Source organism: Varanus komodoensis, unplaced genomic scaffold (genome assembly GCF_004798865.1).
Source record: "Varanus komodoensis strain SLA01 unplaced genomic scaffold, ASM479886v1 scaffold14_1, whole genome shotgun sequence".
In the NCBI taxonomy this organism is placed as follows: Eukaryota; Metazoa; Chordata; class Lepidosauria; order Squamata; family Varanidae; genus Varanus; species Varanus komodoensis.
Window position 1 is genome coordinate 3,209,061 of NW_025335438.1, and position 20,613 is coordinate 3,229,673.

The following is a 20,613-nucleotide window of genomic DNA, read 5'->3' on the forward strand; positions in this document are numbered from 1 at the left end:
ATTGTGGACTGGTAGCCAAAATAGCCTCTTTGGAAGCAACTCAGTTTCACTTAGATGCCTCTCTTTCAACAGCAAAATATTACCAGACATGCACTATTCATTTTTGGTTTCTGTTTAAATTCCAGTATCATATACAAGACATGGTTATCCTGAGATAGTAAGTGCCAGAGCTTGTTTAATTTTGTCCCAAGAATAGTGTTAATATTTGTTCTAGGTTTTCTTATCAATGGTAGAGTTTAAACAAAGAGAAATAACTCTTAAGTCAAGATACATATGGGAACAGGCAATTTCTGAGTAACCACAAGGGTAAACGGTACAATGTTTCAGTAGGTACAGATCCAGCCTACAGAGGAACTGATGGATCAGGACCATGGTGTGTAAAAACAAAACAAAAAGAAGCCCTCCAAAATTTTAATTAAGGGCATCACCAAGTATCAATATTGCTTTTTTCCTCTGTGTGTTGCAAATGTCACAGAGCTCCCTTTGTCATTTTAATGAGCTAATCCACCCTGTAAAAATTAACAGCTTGTCATCTCCAGTAGCTTTGGTGGAAGAGGGGAGGGCCATCTGTTATGCCTTTGTGTTTTCCCCCTCCCCTTTATGATTTATATTGATATTCATTCTGTAGTTCTGAAAAAGGAAAAATATTGCCCGGACAATTCTGTGCATGTTTTGCACTGGGAGAGAGTCTAACATATGTGGAATGGATGCCACTGGATTTTCCTTACTCAAAATTACTGGTGCCGGGAAGATAACTGATTCTCATGTGTTATTCTGTTCTCTGGATTATGTTCTTTCTAATAAATAAAACCTTCTCTGAGATCTGGAACTGCAGCAGATGCATTCAGAAAATAACATGTTCATTTCCAGTCACATTCAGTTGAAGGTAATTCAGGAATGAAGGTTGAGGCATTCCTTTCTGAGTCCTGGAGAACCACCATTTTTCATGTGCATTGCAGCTAGACAATACTGGGTTTGAATATACATTTGAAACCTTTCCCAACCCCCCAAAGCAATTTGCAACTTCAGTTATTAAATAATTGTAAATATTGTTCACATAACCGTTCTAAAATTAACTGGCAAATTTGATACAGATTTGACATTTCTGTACTTATATTTTCATATATTTGTGGCTAAGCTATGTTAGAAAGTAACACTTGGTTTAATCTATTGTTGTGGAAAATAAAATAAGCACTTAAATATTTGCATTGAAGGTAGAAGAGAGAAATTACTTCAGTCCTAAATAATCTACATATATAAAAATAACACTCAGAGATGCTTCACATTTACAACCCAGTTGATGGAAACTGATGGGCAATGTTGTGAATAATCATGTAAATAATCTATCAATTTATTCAGGTGCTTTTGGAGGAGTGTTTAACAGTGTGTATTACTCTTAGTATTTGATTTGATTTTCAGGTGGTTAGTAGACACAATAATTACCAATGACTGTTTCTTAGGACACCAAGAACACAGGAATTTGGCTTGTCTAAAAAATCAAGCCAAAGTCAATCCCACTAGTATTGTCTTCACTTACTGAGTTTGGACAACATGTTGTGGCTTGTTGCAGGTTTTTAACATAGATCAGAATATGCCAGACTAGTTTAACTCCACATAACCCATGCTTGAGGGATTCATATGACATGCCTATTCAAAATGGCACCAGGGCCATGAACTGAAGCGCCATCATGGGTAAATATTCCAGATGGGTCTTTTCCATTTCTGCCTCATCATTCCAGCAAATCTGGTATGAAATCTGGAACATTCTGCCACTGAGCTGTTGCCCTGTCTATTTTTATTTTTCTATGTATTGTATGATTGCCTTGGAAACTCACTAATGGATTATTGATTGATCTGAAGATGTACAAAGGTTGTGTTAATCAGAGAGAGTTATAGTTTTGGGAGTTACAGTAAAGTGCTAACCCCACCCAGATGGGCATGGAGCTATGATTACAACAGATAACACCGTTCACTTTAATTTAGGAAGCAGATTGATTTGCAGAAAGAGTGCTCAAAGGAAGTACTATTTTCCACTGAAAGGAATTTGACACCTTTTCCGGGCAAGAAAGTTCTTTTTTACCCTGAGTCTTCCAGATCTGTAAACAAAGCTAGCCTGGCACACCTAGACCTAATTCCAGTGAAAAGTATACAAGCATGGTCCAAAAACCAAACTCATATTTAACAAGTTGATTCACTGCTATATCAACTCTGCCCAGTCTGAGGTCAATTCTAATAAAGGAAACCAACCAACACACCCATTTTAGTAGATGGTGACCAACTATTGATAATGTCCACTGTCCAAGAGTTGGCAGCAAAATAGAAGAATGTGAGATTGTTGCAGTGTAGCTCTTAAGTTAACATTTTTCATACTTTCATGTGTCTTACTGCAGTTTGCTGTTCCTGCTGTTTGGTTTATGAGGTCAGTTTTAAGAAGGCTACAGGATTTTGATAAGTATATAAACCTACCACCTTCTAGCCGTCTTTCCTATTTTCTTTACTAAGAGTTTTGCCACTACTTCCATCGCAGCCCAATTTAATCATTCATATATGATGATTAAGCAAGGGTGGACCAAGGTTGGTTTCCTCAGTCTTGTGTTTCTTCCAAGCAATACAACTTCAAGGAGATGGGTGAGAATACTGTGATTGGACTATGGGTACATGTGTGCTTTTTATCTGTTTCACCTGTCAAAAATGCCTTTTCTCTTTCCTTCCTTGTCTCTTATTTCTGCTCAGTCAGATTCCCCAATGATCTGTAGAATTCCAGAAATGTTTCTACTATTTGCTGAACTTCACAATCAGGTTGACTGGCCCTCACAGATTTATGAACTGTTCCAGATCTTAAGGCTGATCAATTTTCTGCAATGTCCACATTAAAACCGTTTGATATCACTTTGACAATAGGCCAAGTATTTGAAGAGATACATATTTTCCTTTTAATAAAATAAGTTTTCTAGTTGCAATATGATTAGAAATGCTCTATTCTTTACCTACAGTGACAAACATTCATGCTTTATAGTCATTGTGTCTCCATTTGTAATGACCTTGTGAACTGGCATATTTCCTTAATTTCTCCAGGATGTGCACTCTAGACATGCAATAGGGAATGCAAAACTTCACTACAATTCTGTGCACCTTTTATTGTATTGTCCTCCTTCTCCTCCTCTTCCTCTTCTTTACTCCAGCTCTCCACATAGTTCTGCATTGATTTCTTCAAATAATAAGTTTAGTGATTCAGTTAGAAATAACTCACTGAGACACTTCCATTCTCTCAAGCTGGCTGCTGCCAAAGTAGTATATCTTGTGGTACTGCAAAACTTCCTCTGTGCCTTTCTTTAGTATCTTACATGGTGAAAGAGAGTTGGTCATATTTGACTTTCAAATGCAGCCTCTTTCACACCCAAGCAATGTTCATGCTGTGATCCAGCAAAAGTTAATCCTGACAAAGGCTAATTGAAAACCGCCATAACTTGTCTAAATCATCCCTAAGTACAGTTCTTTGGTGCTGGATCCAACACTTTCATTCATAAGGACCTTCAGATCATGAAGTGAGCTGTTGACTGTTTTAGCCCACCTCTAAATTGTTCTCAACTGGCTTTAATCAACCAAGACTTCAAACCCATAACTCTTTGTCTTCGAAGAATGATTAGTATTGCACATTGTCTAACTTTGACTCAGTTCCTGCTCTAGAATTGTGGAGACATTTGTCTCAAAAAGTACAAAACCACCCAGACTAGTTTCACCATATCCATTTTCATAATTATTTCAGAAAAACACTTAGGAATATGTTTCTTATTATTTTCATCATTCTTTATACCATACTTCCCTTTCCAGTTAAAAAAAAATAAAAAGTCTATGGAAGTCTTTCATAAGATCTTGATTTAATTCTTCTAGCAGAGTCTTGGCTTCATTATCTATGTGAACTGTGGTTGGAATATGAGCTTGATTGATCTTTGTACTTGGAAATTGCACCAATTAGCTGGTAATCCAGTCAGTGATGTCATTGAATTCCATTTACTTTTTGCTCTTGTGTAACTAAACAAGCCAATGAAGCATCTTTCATTCCATTTTTTTAATCAACATTCCCATCATATCAAAATAATTTGGTGAAAATTATGATTTTATTGATTTTACTTCTGCCCAGTGGAATTTGACAGAAAGTATTATTAATTATTATTCTTGTTATTAGTATTAATTACCTTTCTGTACCACCTTTGGCTGAAGTTCTCTGGGCAGTTTCCTACAAAGTAGAAACACAATAAAATGCATCAGATAAAAACATTAACAAGAGTTAAAATGAATGTAACCCTAAACCTAACCATAACAACATTTTAAAAATAATAAAAATAACTATATACTAAGTATAATAGCCAGCAAAGCAAATGTATGGCTACAGAATCCCAATAACCCTAAGACTGCTGCCATTCCAGAATGGTATTACCCAAAGTCGAAATCTCATTCAATATTGCCATAACAATTTTAAAATGTAATTATGGATTTTGTATTTCATCATAATAATAAGTAGTTAAAGTGTCAGTGTTTTGCTCTGAACTATGGTGCCATTTCATTCAGCTGTCTCGGGTCAGCATCACTTCCTCGCATCCATCAGACATGCCCAGGCCCAACCCTGAGACCTGCTCTGGGTTTCTTCTTTAAAAACATTTGTCCAGCTCAGCACCCCAAGCAGTGTCAAGCAGCTGGACATTACGAGCATTGAATCCTGCCACAATTCCACAATTCTCCCAGTGGAGCGTTTTTCAAAGCAGGTGTATTACTTGCGTGGCTGCTAGACCTAGCTACCAAGTATCCCAGCAGAGTTGCCTACTGCTGTGTGCCACTAACAAAGGACACCTGGAAGCAACACCCTGCCATGGTCAAATATTTACAGACGACCTCAGTGAAAGCTGTTGTTTCATCTTCCTTCCCTAACTGAACAGCCTACCTACTGAACTGAACAGCCTTCCCATAACCTACTGAAATAAATGACTGCTTTGCCATTGATTTCAGTCTAGAGTCTAGATCTAGCTTTCAGTGTTTAATAAAATTGCACAGAGGGCTCTTCTCTGCCTGCCACATGTGAAGTTTACTGTGGACTTTATTGTAAAACTGCCAGAAACAACAGACATGATTTATTCCCTACTCTACATCATCTGCAATGTGCATTCAGCTATGAATCACCTTTTCTTGTGTACTTAACAAAAAATATTGAAGTCCTCTGTTTCTTTTTTAGCTACTGTTGTCATCAGCTGATGGGGCATTCCGCAGTAAAGAATGCTAACTAAACATAATTAATATTTAACATTATTAAAATGAAAGTAAGCAAATGGAAGTGACATCCACAGTATGCAGTTTTGCTGCCCACCGAGCCCATTCCCTCCCATTATTTTGATCAATTTAGGCTTATATGCCCTGGTCCTTTGATTTGCAGTGGCAGCAAGTAAGGCGTGTGGGAGATGCTAGCTAGTGCACTGATCTGACTAGAATATTTAAGAATGCAAATATTTATGAACAGGGCTGCTGGAGACTTAATGTTCTGCTATCAAACACTTTTCATTTATTCATATGCCTGAACAATTGCTGCTACCATTGAATTGCTACTACCAGACAAAATTGAAACAAAGGAACAGACCTTTCAGGTCTTTGATTTTGTTGAGAAATTAGTGAACTGTGAAGATGAAATTTTTACATTTGATGGCAGGACTTTGACCAAGTCTACATCATCGCGTGATAAAACTTCCTGGAGCCTTCCAATTCATGCTGCAAGTGTGCAAGTTCCATGTCTGAGTGCATCACCGCCCCAATAAATATACCCTCTCTTGGGTTCTGTGTGCTGGGAGTCTTGTTCTATAGGGACAACAGTCCAAACAGATATACTCCAAAACCTGATCTCCTGCATAACAAGTTGTCTTAAACCATCACTTCAGCAAAATCTAAAGAAGGAGAAAAATTATAGCATTTCCTATCTTATTTTCATGTCATGCTGTAGAAGAATGTTGCTCAGCCAGCAGTATGACAGCCACTTGTCTCTTTCAACAGTTGATATGCTGTTGTATCCAGTGATGGCTTTGTGTTCATAGAGCGTGTAGAAGTGTAGACAATGAGAAAGCCTGCCATGGATCAATAACTGGTTAAAGACAGATAGCCGACACTAGAAATTGCAAATACTCTCAATGGAGGAATGAAAATGGGGATTCCATGGGGCTCTATTGAAACCAGTGCTTTTTTTAACTTGTTTTTAAATGATCTTGAAGTAGGAGTGAGCAGTAAGGAGGCCAAGTCAGCTGATGATGCCAAAATATATAGTGTGGTCAAAATGGAGAAATGGGCATCAAAAAACCAAATCTATTTCAGAATAAGCAGTTGATTCACAATGAGGCAAAAGGGGAAAAATTGCCAACTTCACATATGCCTCCCTTGTATAATTCTCTTGTATGACCACATTTAAAATACTGTATACAGTTCTGGTTAATAAGAGAAGACATGACAGAGGTGTACAAAATATGTATGCTGAGAAGAAAATGTATAGGGAGACACTTTTTTCCTGCTTCCATGATAATACTGTAACTCCAGCAGCCTGGAAATTCAGGGCATATTGAGCATGTTTTCTGCACACAGCACATAAACTATTGTAGAACTGTTGTAGAATTTGTTACAACAAAATATAATGGTGTCATCAAGCTGATGGCTTGCTAGGATTTAGAGAGGATAAGACTACCAGTGGCTACATGTCCTGTCAGAATCCGTGTGCCTATGCCCATGAGCTGCCAAGGACAATGATCAGGAAGTTGCTATTGCAGTCATGTCTACCTGTGGCTTTCCCATAGTCAGCTGGTTGGCTATAATACGAAGAAATGTCTGGGCTGGATGAACACTTGGTCCAGTCCAGGATGGCTCTTATGGTCTTTAAGCAATTCTGGTTGCACAAGGTTGGACACCATAGATTTGCGAAACCAGTTTAGCTACTGTGTCCCTCCCCACCATATCCAGAACTGTTCCAGAGTGTCCCCCAACCTTGAAGAGCAGGCATTCTGAAGAATCTGGGCAGTTATCAACACGGGCTGCACTATATGGGACTTTCAGCAAATATCAGACACTCCACCATACCTAGGTGGAAATACTTTCCACTAGTACAGAATAATTCAAGGCAATTCATGAATTTTGATTCATGACTTCATGCCACTATCCGGTATGTGAGGCTGCCAGTACATCAAGGACTATTCCACTGTTAATACACCAAGAATCATGACCCTCACGTGTGGTTTATGCTCACAAATTCTTGTTCTGTACACTCATAATAGAATCCAGTTTCTGACTCTGAAAGGAAAGATTGAGAAAAATAGTTTATGCTTTTATTGACTGATAATGCATCTAAAGCCAAAATCAGGCTTTTCCACTAAAAAGATTTTAAATGTACCATACTGCCTTTTTTATTATTTTCCCAAAAGTCCGATTACAAACAAAAGCAAAGAGGGCTATGAAGAAGCTCTCACTTGTTGGCATTAAGAAATGAATATATTACTAAGGAACAAAATTATGCCTGATCATTTTACAGCGATCTAACTGCTCTGTTCTAGAAGGGATTTGGAAGTAATAGCTCTATTGTTTTCATTTTATATCACGATTATATTCACACTTCATTGACTGAAGCATCAAAGAGAAGACATTTTTTAAAAGTTCTGTATAACCATTACTTTTGATATTCTTTTTGTTTCCCTCGTCCCTCCCCCTGCTTTTTTATAGACTCACATCGGGAATTCCTTCACAGGCCTGCTTCTGGATATGTGCCAGAAGAGATCTGGAAGAAAGCTGGTAAGTATTGTTTAAAAACATGAGCATAGCAGTTTGGCAGCTGTGTGCATTTGTTAATGCTCTGATATAAATATTTTTGTTTGGGGGGGGGGCATGCTACTAATAAAGTTTCAATTAATAATCTTAAACTGGAACATATCACAAACATGTTTTAATTATAGCATTATCTACAGTTGTAGATAAGAGGATGTCAATGTATCTCTTTTAAAAGAGAAAGAAACCCAGATCGCAAACAGATCATATTCAGATATTACAATTCATTCTGAGCATTTATATGAATGGTTATTGCAAAGGTTTACAGTTATAAAGCAAAATGAAAGTTTTATTTCAGCAAGCAGCAAACTGCAGACAGTGCCATTTTATTTTATCTGCGAACTTGAACTATTTGTGTCGGCATGTCCATGCTTCAGGTAGAAGACAGATCTGTGACCTAATTGCAATCTAATCAGTTAGTTCAACCCAGAGGAAACTTGTTACTGCTGCTATTAACATCATAAAGAAGAACGTAAGAAGACCAATGCTGATTCAGGGCAGAAACCTATCTAGTCTTGCATTCTGTTCACAGTGGATGCTTGTGGGAAGCCCATGCATAGTGCATGATTGAAATAACTCCTTCCCCTACTAATCCTGACCAATGCAGGGCTGCTGCCTCTGGTGGCTGAGATAATACATAGGCATCACGTCTAGTAAGTTTCTTGAATATTGCATGAATTTGTCTAATTACCCTTTAGACCTAACCAAATTTATTGCAACATCTTGTAGCAGTAAATTCCGCCATTTAACTTTGCACTGTTGTGAAGCATCACTTCTTTTATCTGTTCTAAATCTCCTAGCATTCAGCTTCATTGGATGCTGGAATTGTGAGAGATCCATTTTCTCCACACTGTACATAATTTTGAACATCCCTGGTATGCCTCTCATACTTTCCTTTTTTCTAAGCTAAGCATTCCCAGATCTTTTAAGCTTTCCTCACTGGGGTGAGTCCATTTTGGTTCCCCATTTCTGAACATTTTCCAACCTCAACATATACTTTTTGAATTGCAGTGACCAGAATTATACACAGTATTCCAAGTGTGGTTACACCATAGATTTGTAGGGTAAAGATGTATTAACATTTTCATTGTCAATTACTTTTCTAATTATCCCCAACGCAGAATATGTTGTCCCCTTCATTTTTGGTAAAGGTTACAATCTGTTGTTGGTACTGTTGTTGCTGTTGTTGTTGTTGATGATGATGATACTATACAAGAGTTACCTGTGTGTGGTTACGATTCAGAGACTGACAGAAAAGACTACTAGTCTGCAATTTTTTTTCCAGTTCATATAAAATGTAATAAATTAGCAATGCATTAAAATATGTTTATTGATAACTCTGGCTGATAAGATTTTTTAAAGTTCTGTATTTAAGTTTCTGGCTCTCTTTTTATATAAAGAATGTAATAAAATTTGCATCTGTGGGTTTGTCTCCATATATTTCTTTTCAAGGGATCAGAAAATGTTTGCAGTTGGTAATAAATATTCAAACATCTTGCAAATGTCCTACCAATTCTCTTTGCTGATCTGTGTGTGCCCGTGGGACTAGAATAGGAATGCATAATTTAAATATAAATTGCCTTATTTGCATATACAATTAGTCAAGCTGCAGCTTTGATCGTAAGCAAAAATTATTGTCCTGTTGCCACTTAGGTAGAATTGTAATTCACCTTGAATATTCAAAGTAAATGAGTCCCTGTCTTGCATAGCTGCATGGTCTCATTTCCCTTTCCCGCAAACATTTATAGGAGGGTAATGTGAGGGCATATTTTTAACCCTCATAAAAAAATAAGGCATGCTTTTTCTATTTTTTTCTGTAAAATACAATGTTTTCTTTTCCAGATTTTCAAACTAAACAAATCCTCTGGACAAATATTAAATATTATTTAATTAATGTATTAGATATTATTTTAAAATGTATTATATGATCAGCATGTACCTTGATATGTTTTCAAATACATTTCAATGTATTAATTCAAATATAGAAAGTATGTCAGGGAATTTGAGCATAGAATTAACCATTTTTAAATTTGACACATTTTTGTGATTTCAATTTGTGTTGATCCAATAATAAATATGCCATCAAACATTAAAGAACTGTGCAACATTCCATACACTGAGCATTTTCTAAACAGCTACACATACATGGAAACATACACACAGAAAAAACTGCTTTTGAGACTGATGAGGAAGTTTTGATGTAGCATGGGGAATGGAGTCAGAGGGCTGATATGGTATTTCCTGAAAACCTGTCCAAAAACCTACTGACTGCACTTCAGCACATCCAATATAGGTCCTGAAATCTCAGCCTATAGTTAATTTACTGCACAATCCTGCTCATGTTTACTCAGGAGTAAATCTCATTGAGCTCAGAGGGGCTTAATCTTTAGTAAGTGTGCTACTAAATTCAGGTGTCTCAAAGGGATGTGATGACTTAAGGTGAAGAGGACTAGATTTATCACTCTGTGTAATACTGTGCATCCCACTGAAACCACAGCACATTTGTAACTCTAATATTTTTATACTACAGTAAAACATTTTATTAGGAATCTTATGCTTTTAATTAAACAGAACATTTAATTAAGGTGCTCCTTAAGTGGGTGAAACAATTAAGTGCAAACACTTGAATGAAACATGTCATAATTAGTTTTAATAGAGTGTTAATTGGTACTAGGTTTGCCAAGTTAATAATTACTGCTTATTAAATTTTCAATTAATCATTGTCATTTTCCTTTGAATAAAGATGAAAATTAGATACACTAAATCAGGGGGAGGATAGTTTCCTTGTTAATTGGAGTTGTTGGATTAAAAAAAAAAATCACTTGTTTTAGTTGTCAGTTGAAGACATAAGATCTTCCACTCCTTTTGCATCAAAAAATGTAACCACCTCATTGATGACAAGCCATGTTATCCAGTGTGAAAAAGGAAGCTGCATTATGTTAATTTCTGTTAGCTTAAATCTAAGACATTGGAACCATCCTCACACTATTCTAAGACCATGGTTCAGACATGAATTTCAGCACATGTATTTCTAGAACACTGTGTTTATCTTCAGTGTAGCATAAGTTTATAACTATTAGTAAATGAGCAGAATAGAGAACAATCCTTTAAAATATTTTCTTGAAAGAAATAATATGTTACATGAGTTTAAAAATGACTCCTCAGCAGAAAGAAACCACACAAAAAGTGCTCGAGGCAATCAAATGTCAAAGACTCAGGCTACATGTTATAGTTGCCACAATCATCCCTAAGGGTCATTTATTTATTTATATTTATTTTAAATATTCATAAGCTTTCCATCATGTTTGCTGCTCTCAGGGCAGTGAACGGCTTGGGACCTGGGTATCTAAAGGAACGCTTGTGTCCATATATGCCCTCCCACCCCTTGAGATCAGCAACAGATGCCCTTCTCTGGGAACCCTCTGTGAATGAGATTAGGAGGGTGAGTACCCGGAGGAGGGTTTTCTCTGTGGTGGCACCCCATCTATGGAATGCGCTCCCCAGAGAGGTCCACCTGGCGCCGTCATTATTTGTTTTTTGGCACCAGGCTAAGACCTTTTTATTTAAAACTCATTTTAATTGTTAATTTATTTGTATTTATGAGATTTTAAATCTTTTAAGCGGAGATGCACTGGGTTTTAATTTTTACTTGTATAATTGTTATATTTATGTATTTTGCTTTTGTTGTGAGCCACCCCGAGGCTTAGTTGCAATGAGGACGGCATAAAAATGTTTTAAATAAATAAATAGTAAATATATTAGCAATACAGTCAAGTCATCCCATTAAAAAGTGATATTAAAAAACAGCAAAAGGTAGAAACACAACATCCTAGCACTGGAGTAAAAGCTTGTACAAAACAAACAAACAAGAAAACTAACAAACGTCAGTCAAAAATGTAAGAGTCTGAGATACTTATAAAGCATTTTCCTCTTCTCCCAAACATAAATAGAGGAAAGGACGGACCAAGTGAAATTCCTTCAAAAGCAGGCAGGCACAGGCAAGGAGGTTCTCTCCAACCATCTCAGCTTTGAGTGGCCTCCAGTAGGGATCTTTTCATGGGATGAAGCCATGTGGAAAAAGGTGTTCCTCCATCAGGTATCCCAGGCCCATGCAGTGCTTTAAGGGAAACACCATGACATGCATGGATACCCTGTGAGATCCATGAAGTCCTCCTACTTTGCTGGGCAGATTGCATTCTTCTAGTCTTCCATGTTGAAGGTTGGCTGTGGAAAAGGAACTGGAGAGAGTTCTTACACCAGTAGTGTGTGCAACCCCCACTGCAGGGGCTGCAATTTATTATTATTTCATTTTAAATCACCCAATAACTAAAGCTCTCTGAGTGGTTTACAGCAGTTCTTAAAACAATAAAATAAAATACCAATATGATACAATAAAATGTTGCAAACATCCTGAAACAAAAACAAGCTAAAGCAGCTAAAACAACATACAGTGAGGAGCAGCCCTGTAAAAATGACTGGGATGGGCAATCCCATCAAACTCTTAAATATTCAAGTGTACCTTTAAAGGCCTTGGCATAAAGAACCATCTTAACCTGGCAATGAAAAGATAGAAGTGTTGGTGCCAGGTAGACCTCAGTGGGGATGAGGAGCCACCACAAAGAAAGTCTTACCTCTTGTTCCTGCTGTCTGAGCCTTCCTCAGAGTTGCCACATGGAGGAAAGCCCCAGAGTGTGGTGGCCATGTAGATTTAGGTTGGAAGAGACACCCCATCAAACACTGAGGTCAACATTTATAGATTAAAACCAGCAACTTGAATTGGAAGTATACAGGAAGCCAACACAAGCAAGCAGCAGCGTTCAGTGGAACTGCAGTGCCAAATCCAATATTCAGAATCTATTCAATTACCCAACAACAGATTAGTTGGTGCTCATACCTCAAACTGCACATAATGATTGCTCAGTTGAAGGATGCCCACATCAAACTCTTTCCCTATCTATACAGTGGCCTCAGTGAGAACACCTTTCTTACAACGGTCAAATTCCTCAACAACATTTCTTTCCTATAGTCTCAATTAGGGTTTGGATGAACCCTTTCAAAATCTGTTTCTCTGGCATCCACAGACTTCTTTTCATGCTCACTCAGCCCTCCAAAGCAAGGCAGGCCAAATGAAGCCCATGCACGCTCGAGGACCCTCAGTTGCACAACTCGCAACCTTCCTCATCAGGATGCAAAATAAGGGCATTGTGAGCAGGTTCAGCAGGTGCCATTCCTGGCAACCAACCTTCTTCCCCACCTGCTGTTGGTGGCAAGCTTCTTCCCTACCAGGTAGTGCCACCAATGCTGGACATAGAGGAGAAGCTTTGTTTGCACAGTGCATGGGACTCAGGTCCTGGCAAGCCTCCTGTGGATGCTGGGAGTGCTTGCCACGACCTCAGATTCAGGGCCACTGCAAAGTGGACTGGTGTCCACGGAGCCAAGCTCAGGGAATCAAGCAGATTTCCACCCCCAAACAGATTCCTCACACGTTTGAAGTCCCAATGCACTACTGCAAGCCAAAGTACATTAACTGGAATATTCATCTGTTCTTCTACTGTTTACCATGCTTCTATTTCCCCCCTCCCTTGTTTCAATTTCATAAATGCCTTCTGGAGAATAGGAACATGTCAAACTGTTATGAAGTATCATCTGCATCACCATTGATGTAGTAATAACAACAGAACAACAAAATGTTTAAAGCATATTCATTCTTGGCATGTCAAATGTTCTAAAGGCAAAAGATTTTGATGTGAAGCTAGCATGTCTAAATAAGTAATTCCCACCTACATACATTCTGCGGTGATGAGAAGACTGTACCACATGAATACCAGCCTACTGGAGCTGGCTCTAAATAGCTATATCGGGGAGCTGGAAATTTCTAAGTATGTTTTCATGCCATACTGACTACCATATCTTAGGTAACCGCTTCAGCCTTCTACCCAAAAGAAAACATGTATCTCATTTAGTAACTTCAAAATCTAACTACTTTATATATGGTGCTGCTATCCTCTGATCTATATGTTTAACGTTCTTGTTGAACTGATGCTTATTATCTTGTTTGCAGAGGAAGCAGTCAATGAAGTAAAACGTCAAGCAATGACTGAGTTGCAAAAGGCAGTGTCAGAGGCAGAGCGGAAAGCCCATGATATGATTACTACAGAGAGAGCTAAAATGGAGCGCACAGTGGCAGAGGCCAAACGACAGGCTGCAGAGGATGCACTAGCTGTGATCAATCAGCAGGAGGATTCTAGTGAGGTAAGGCATTCCCCAATGAAGTCAACTCCAAACTCAGAACCTGGTGGACACCATCATCCATTTTTCAGTTTCCACCACAAAGTCATGGACTTTCTTCCCATCATGTTTACTTTCATCTGTGTGTTTTGCACGAGGCAAACATTTTACTTTAAAGAAAAGCAACAATACTGTCTTAGGAGAGGAAAACAATAAGAAGAAGCTGATAGAAATTGAATCATGTGAATGGTCCATCCAGCCTGTCATAGCTTGTTTGGCTGGGAGCAAAGTTGCAGTGTTCATTGTGTCTGAAAACTTTTTGTAGCTGGAGGTGTTCCGTAATCCACCAATGAGAAGAGATGACAAAAAAGTACCCATCTGGATTTTGAAAGAAGCAGGGTTTTGAAAGGACAAGAATTCCCAGTAAAATCTATGATGTTTTTGAATAATTCTGTGAAGGCTGCTCAACAATTCAAAGCACCCTTCTCCATTGTTTGCTCTCTTGTCTACCAACATTGTGCCAGTATCTTTGGCACACTTTCCCAAATTCCCAAGCTGTGGTGATAGATTGAAAAAAATGTACTGTTTAGTGTTTGCAAATACCTCTTAGTTTTGTTGAACCTTCTATTGTCTTCAAGAATTTTGGGAATTGTGAGGGAGTGGGGAATCCTCTCATAGGATATTTTTTAAGAAAACAACTACTGCTATTTCTGGGGTTCTGAACATGGTGACTTTGAGCACCTTCCTTGGTCCCTGGCCTCCATTTTAATTTTATGTCTTAATGTTTTTTATTAAACATATTATTTTTAACTGAGGGAGGACTCATGCTAGAAAACAAAGAGTGGTTTGTGTTTTGAATCTCAGACTCCATTTCTACCCTTTAATTTTCTTTTAGACTTACCATTTGCCTTCTGAGAGATTAAGGCTTTGTGACTTACCGTGCATATCATAGCAGACATTTTACTATTTGTAATATATCAATGTATTACAAAATTATTTATACCCCACCTATTCTCAGTGATTAATAGTTCTTAGCTTTAGCCTTGGCTGTTGTTTCCTCTTCTTCAACTCCTCTCTCTCCATTCCCTGTTGATGCTGAAAAAGGTATGAAGTATGAAAAAAGGCAAGAGGAGGGAAGGTAGAAGATGAGACAGTTGGTACTGACCATCATGAGCCAAAGTGAAATTGGGAAAGGTCTATAATGGCTTTGGGATCTCAAGATGTAGAGTTCTCACTTGCCCCATTGAAAGGGTGTGTTTGAATGCTATTCATTTCTGAATCCTTTGGTTTTTAGAATGAGGAATGAGGCATATTATATTATTAAACTTGCACACATGTTGGCTAGCATTACTATGCCAAACATATTTACTGGGAAATATTCACTGGGGAATAAGTCCCAGTGAATGTACTGGAAGTTATTACTATCTTCCAAGTAAGCTAAATATGCATTCTTAACAGGAATAGGTTCTTCTGAATAATAACATGACTATCTTCCCAGTTTTTTTCAGGATTTCAATGCAACTGCATTGCAAGTGGTTTAACTCTCCCTTTTTGAGACAGCTGGAATTTTTTTTCCTTCAGATAATATTGTTTAGCACACCTACATTCTCCTGTGTCATAGTCTCAATTGTATATGGTGTTTTGTGAGGAAGAGCGTTGTTGGTGAATGTTGTAGACTCTGAGAATGAACTAGGGTTTGATGATCTTTTGTCCCTTCTAAATCATTTTTGTTGTTATGTGTCAAGTCATCTCTGACATGGATGAAAGACTTTTAAAATGCCCTATCCTATGACAGCCCTGCTCAGTTCCTCCAAGTATTTAGTCACTGTTTCCTTCTGCCTTCAACTCTCCCTAGCATGATTGTCTTTTCCAGGGAGTTTCTTCTTCCCATGATATGCCCAAAGTACAACAGCCTAGTTATTCATTTTTGCTTCTCAGGAAAGCCCTGGCTCTTGATATGCTCTAGGACCCACTTTATCTTTCTGTCAATCCAGAGTATCCACCAAGTTCTCTTCCAACACTGTCCTTCAAAGGCATCGACTTTCTTCCTGTCAGTATTCTTCACTGTCCAGATACAGTAATCAAGAATACAATAGTGTGGATAAGCTTGGCCTTTGCCTCCATTTGAAATGTCTCACCAAAACTTTGATGTCCCCATTTTCTGGAAGAAAAACAAGAGCCAATATTTTAATTGAATGGGGCTGCAGTGTCACTAATTCAGTTAACATACACAGTCTAGGATTCTTTAAGTGCTCATGAAAATGCCAAGCTGCCTTTAGCTGAGTCTGATCTTTGGTCCATGTTGCCCACTGTGGTCCACTCCAACGCCAATGGCTGTCCAGAGTCTCAGGAAAAGCATGCATTCCCTGGCTCTGTTGATGCACATTTACTGGAGATACTATGGAGTAAACTTTGAAGCTACTGCATGCAAAGCATGTGCTCGCCCATTCAGACACAGGCTTAGGTATTAATAAACCAGTTTGAGGTTGCAATCCTATGCATACTTACCGGGGACCAAGCCCTGCTGAGGGCAATAGGTACTTGTTTCTGAACAAATATGCTTGGATTGCACTGTGTATTTATTATTCATATACATTTACTTATTAATTTGTTGCAGATGTTTTCTATTATGCTTTTCATTAAAATGGCTTTGACAGAAACAAGTCACATTGTTTACTAAAAGTGCATTGCTGTGCCAGCAAGTGTCTTTGCACAGTATGATCAGCAAAGTGCTAGGTTTTCTGAAATGGAGAACTGCTAGATTACATTATTTCTGCTACAGGGATTATGGGTAAAGGAAAAGATGGGGAGACAGCATCTGGCAAAATAAAAACAGAATGAAAGAGTACCAAAGATGGTAAACCTCAATTCAGATTACAGCATATCAGCAAAGCTTTGAATTTTTGTGGTGTAGGACATATGGCACCATATGGAACAGGAAGTCAGGAGTGAGAGAGAGCAATACATTTTGTTGCCAGTCCTGAAGTATTTTGGATAAAATGAATTCTTGTGTCTTTCAGAGAAAAAAAGAAATGTTAAAATCCATGCGGAAAGGGAAGTCTTGATTAAACCTGCCCCAATAAACAGATGCTAAGTATAATTCTTTTCAGTTTAACATTAACGGGAGATTTTGTTCATGGTATATCTTTTTCTGATAGCCTCTTTCCCCCCAGATATTTACACATATCCATCTTTTTTTTTTTGGGGGGGGGGGGGGGACATAGCTTTTAATTAATTGTGTAAATACTAACCTAAGAGCTACAGGAAGCTTTCTGTGGTGTTGACACTTTTTATGTATTTTGCCTATTTCTGAAGGATGAACACAGTCTTTAATTGTTTGAAATGCTTTGTATAATGCACTCAGTGTGCTGGTAACATCAAGAGTGACTCAGGTTAAAAGATTTGAATTAGCTACTTGCCCCATCATGAAAGAACTGGCAAAAATCACAGGCAGATAAATCAGCAACATGTTACAATGCATATCTATTATTTAAGGGAGAGTAAGATTTTAATTGGTCACAGGCACCACCAGAGATGAAAGACTGTTGTGGAATTGCTGGATTCCCTGAGTTTTGACTTAATGTGTAGCAGATGAATAAGCAGGAGACAAGAGGAACTGATTTTCAACATCTGAAAGCTTTCTCAGGAAGAGAGTCTGGGCGAAGTGTATGTTTTGTATTGTTTTTAGTACTTAACTGTTCCACTGCAGAATTAAATATGACATACATTAAAATGTAACAGCATTTTGTAGCTCAGCTATGCCAAGGCGATGTCTTTGAGGAGCTGCCTGCTATGATCATTAAAATACTGTCCTCCCTGTATGGATATATATCAAGGATCATGGTTTTTTTTCTTTTTGGTTATGAATGTTTAAATTAGAAAATTAACTACCTATGAGAAACGAGGGAGTTCAGTACAAGTAGGGACACTTGAAAAAGTCTTTGTGAATTCCAGTATGAGCTAGCCTGATCCATGTGTCATGCATTAATATGCCGATTGAAATTTAGTTATCCGGTGGTTTTTGCAATTCCCAAACATTTTGATGTAGTTTTCAGCTCAAAGAGTAAAAACATGCATTATATAATGCATATTTGGTGAACAAATGTGTTGAAAGTATTATAATGCAGGCTTTTGTGTGGATTGAAAAAGGGCTAAAGAATACAAAAACTGGAGGGGACAGATTTGCAAATCCATACATGGGGTTTTAACATGGACCAGAAGTTGATTGTTTTTCCATTGCTTGATACAAATAGCTTTGAGATATATTTGAATCCATCACATATTATCTTAATAATATACAGAAACAACCCTTCCTTGCATTTGTGCAGCTAGAGACATGCACAGCCCTTTTCAATAATGTTGTTCCCAAGCATGCACACATCTGGAAACATGAGCGATGCCCTTCACATGGTACCACAGCTGTGTGGGGCCACTTGTCTGTCCTGTGATCTCATTTAGCTGGTGTAGATTGTGACAGGGTGGAGAAAATTGGATGAGGGTATCCCAGAAGATGCCAGTTGTATGGGAAGGGCTCATGTGAACTGTACTGCACACATGATTTCATAGTTCAAGCTCAGCTTCGAACCTCATGGGGTCACGTCATGGAAAAGCAGCTCCCAAGCAGCTGTGATAGAGGTGGATTGCACTGAGTGATACATCTGTGTCTGAGCTGACAGCTTCATGTCGGGGCATATGATGGAATGTGCCTCCAGGCACCCAGTTCCCTGCACATAGAAAACTATGTGGATAGTACATTATGTGGATGCAAGGAGGAAAATACTATCCTAACCTTCTTGAGATCTAGTTTTCTTCATGTAGGAAACATTTTCTGAATGGAAGAATATTTAGTCATGTGAGTCCTACCTGCAGCCAGACACCAGTTTAGTAAGAACAAAGATCTTCATCACAGCTTGTTGAGAAAGCAGATCCAGGTGGCCTTCACAGAGACCTCTTTAGCAATTCATAGTAACCATTTTAGTACTTAGTTTTATCCAAGTCCATTAATATCTTGGATGGAAGAACGGGATTTATTCTCAGGTTTCAGATTATACAATGCTACAGAGATAAGATGAAAACTCAAAGTGACTTGAATAAATTGGAATACTAAAGTATGAAGATGAAATTACACAGAAAGACACTTTTACACATAGAAGGCAAATTCAGAAGAATAAACTCTTGGGTAGGGTAAGTGGAAATGTTGGCTTGTCTGTTGAACAACTGAGAAAGATTTAGGGCAGAATGACATGTAGCCTTAGAGTTGCATATGAACTTTGCTCTAGTTTGATTCTGCAAGCTATCAGTTCAGACCTCTAGCAAAAAAGAGAGAGGAAAAAGTGGACAAAAAGAAAAGGGTAATCTTACCGGGTACCAGAATGTGTCCTGCACCAATGAAAAAATGGGGTGTCCCTAACTTTGGTTGAGAAAGCGCCACCAGAACACGACGCTGTTAGGTTGTGCTTAACACCCTGTTTTGTTGTGTACAAGGTGTTAAGCACAACAAAAATAGACAAGGCAAAATAATAGACAATGAGGCTCATCAAGAAGTAGAAATCTGGTTTGTTTGCACTGCTCCGTACCACTGAGCCAACGTGTGCCACTAGTATCAATTAATGGATCAGATTGCTGTGTAGATTTATGTTCACTTAACTTTTACACGATTTGTAGCAGACTTTTATGTATTTTGCTTCATATGGCTGCACAGAAATCATGATTGATTCGTGAGCTTGTGGGCTTTTTTTCCTATCCTGGTGTTCATGGCTTCATCAATGACTTCCTGTTTCGATTAAACCAGTTTGTCTTTATGTCTGAACAGGAAAGATGTGATTCAAGTGAATAATCCAAGTAGGATGATTTGCAATCCTAATTTGGTTGGTTTACTGACACTATAGTTTTTCAGGTCCTATGTAACAACAAACTATGGTTTGAGCAAGCCACATGTTTAAGTGTGGTCTTAACTGGTGACTCAATTTTGGTGGAGTCCAGGCATTTGCATTAAATTTCCCTTAACATTCACCTGAATATTATTTTTTCTACTTCACAGAGAATGAAATTGGCTTTTCTACCCATATTGTTTTAAAAGAAGGAAAGATTCCAGCACAAATGAAGGAATTCATGTAGTCCTAATTAGCTATTTAATTTCTTTGTAAGAAAACATGTTTTCGAAACAAAGGAACCGAAGAAGAGCAACCTATCAACAGATAGTTTCTTCTCTGCTTGCTTACAGCTATAGGAAAGGAAGCTAGTAGACAAAAGATAATGTATTCATCAGAAGACTGTTTGGCCAGAGGCCAAACTATGAGTGAATATGTGACCCTTCAGCTATTAGGCAGTATAGAAATATAATAAATAAAAGTACCTCATTTAGTTACTTGCTGTGCTTGGCCTGGCTTTATGACTGTTGAGAAAATGAATTTAAATTGTTAGGGTTAACAGCTTACTGCTAAGGTTATTGGGAAAGCTGGGGAAAAACCAGTTGTCTGCTTTTCTGTATCAATATACAATTTATTTATTTATTTATTTATTTATTTATTTATTTATTTATTTATT

At 37.9% G+C, this 20,613-nt stretch overlaps 1 protein-coding gene across 7 annotated transcripts in view; it reads left to right on the plus strand.

Moving 5' to 3' along the window:
• RUNX1T1 (RUNX1 partner transcriptional co-repressor 1) overlaps window positions 1–20,613 on the plus strand; it is a 156,703-nt gene that overhangs the window by 131,138 nt on the left and 4,952 nt on the right. For all 7 annotated transcript variants that reach the window (XM_044423761.1, XM_044423765.1, XM_044423763.1 and 4 more), the window contains 2 exons: window positions 7,738–7,806; window positions 13,901–14,091. In XM_044423761.1, the coding sequence (XP_044279696.1) occupies window positions 7,738–7,806; window positions 13,901–14,091 (260 nt within the window). The remainder of the gene's footprint in view (window positions 1–7,737; window positions 7,807–13,900; window positions 14,092–20,613) is intronic.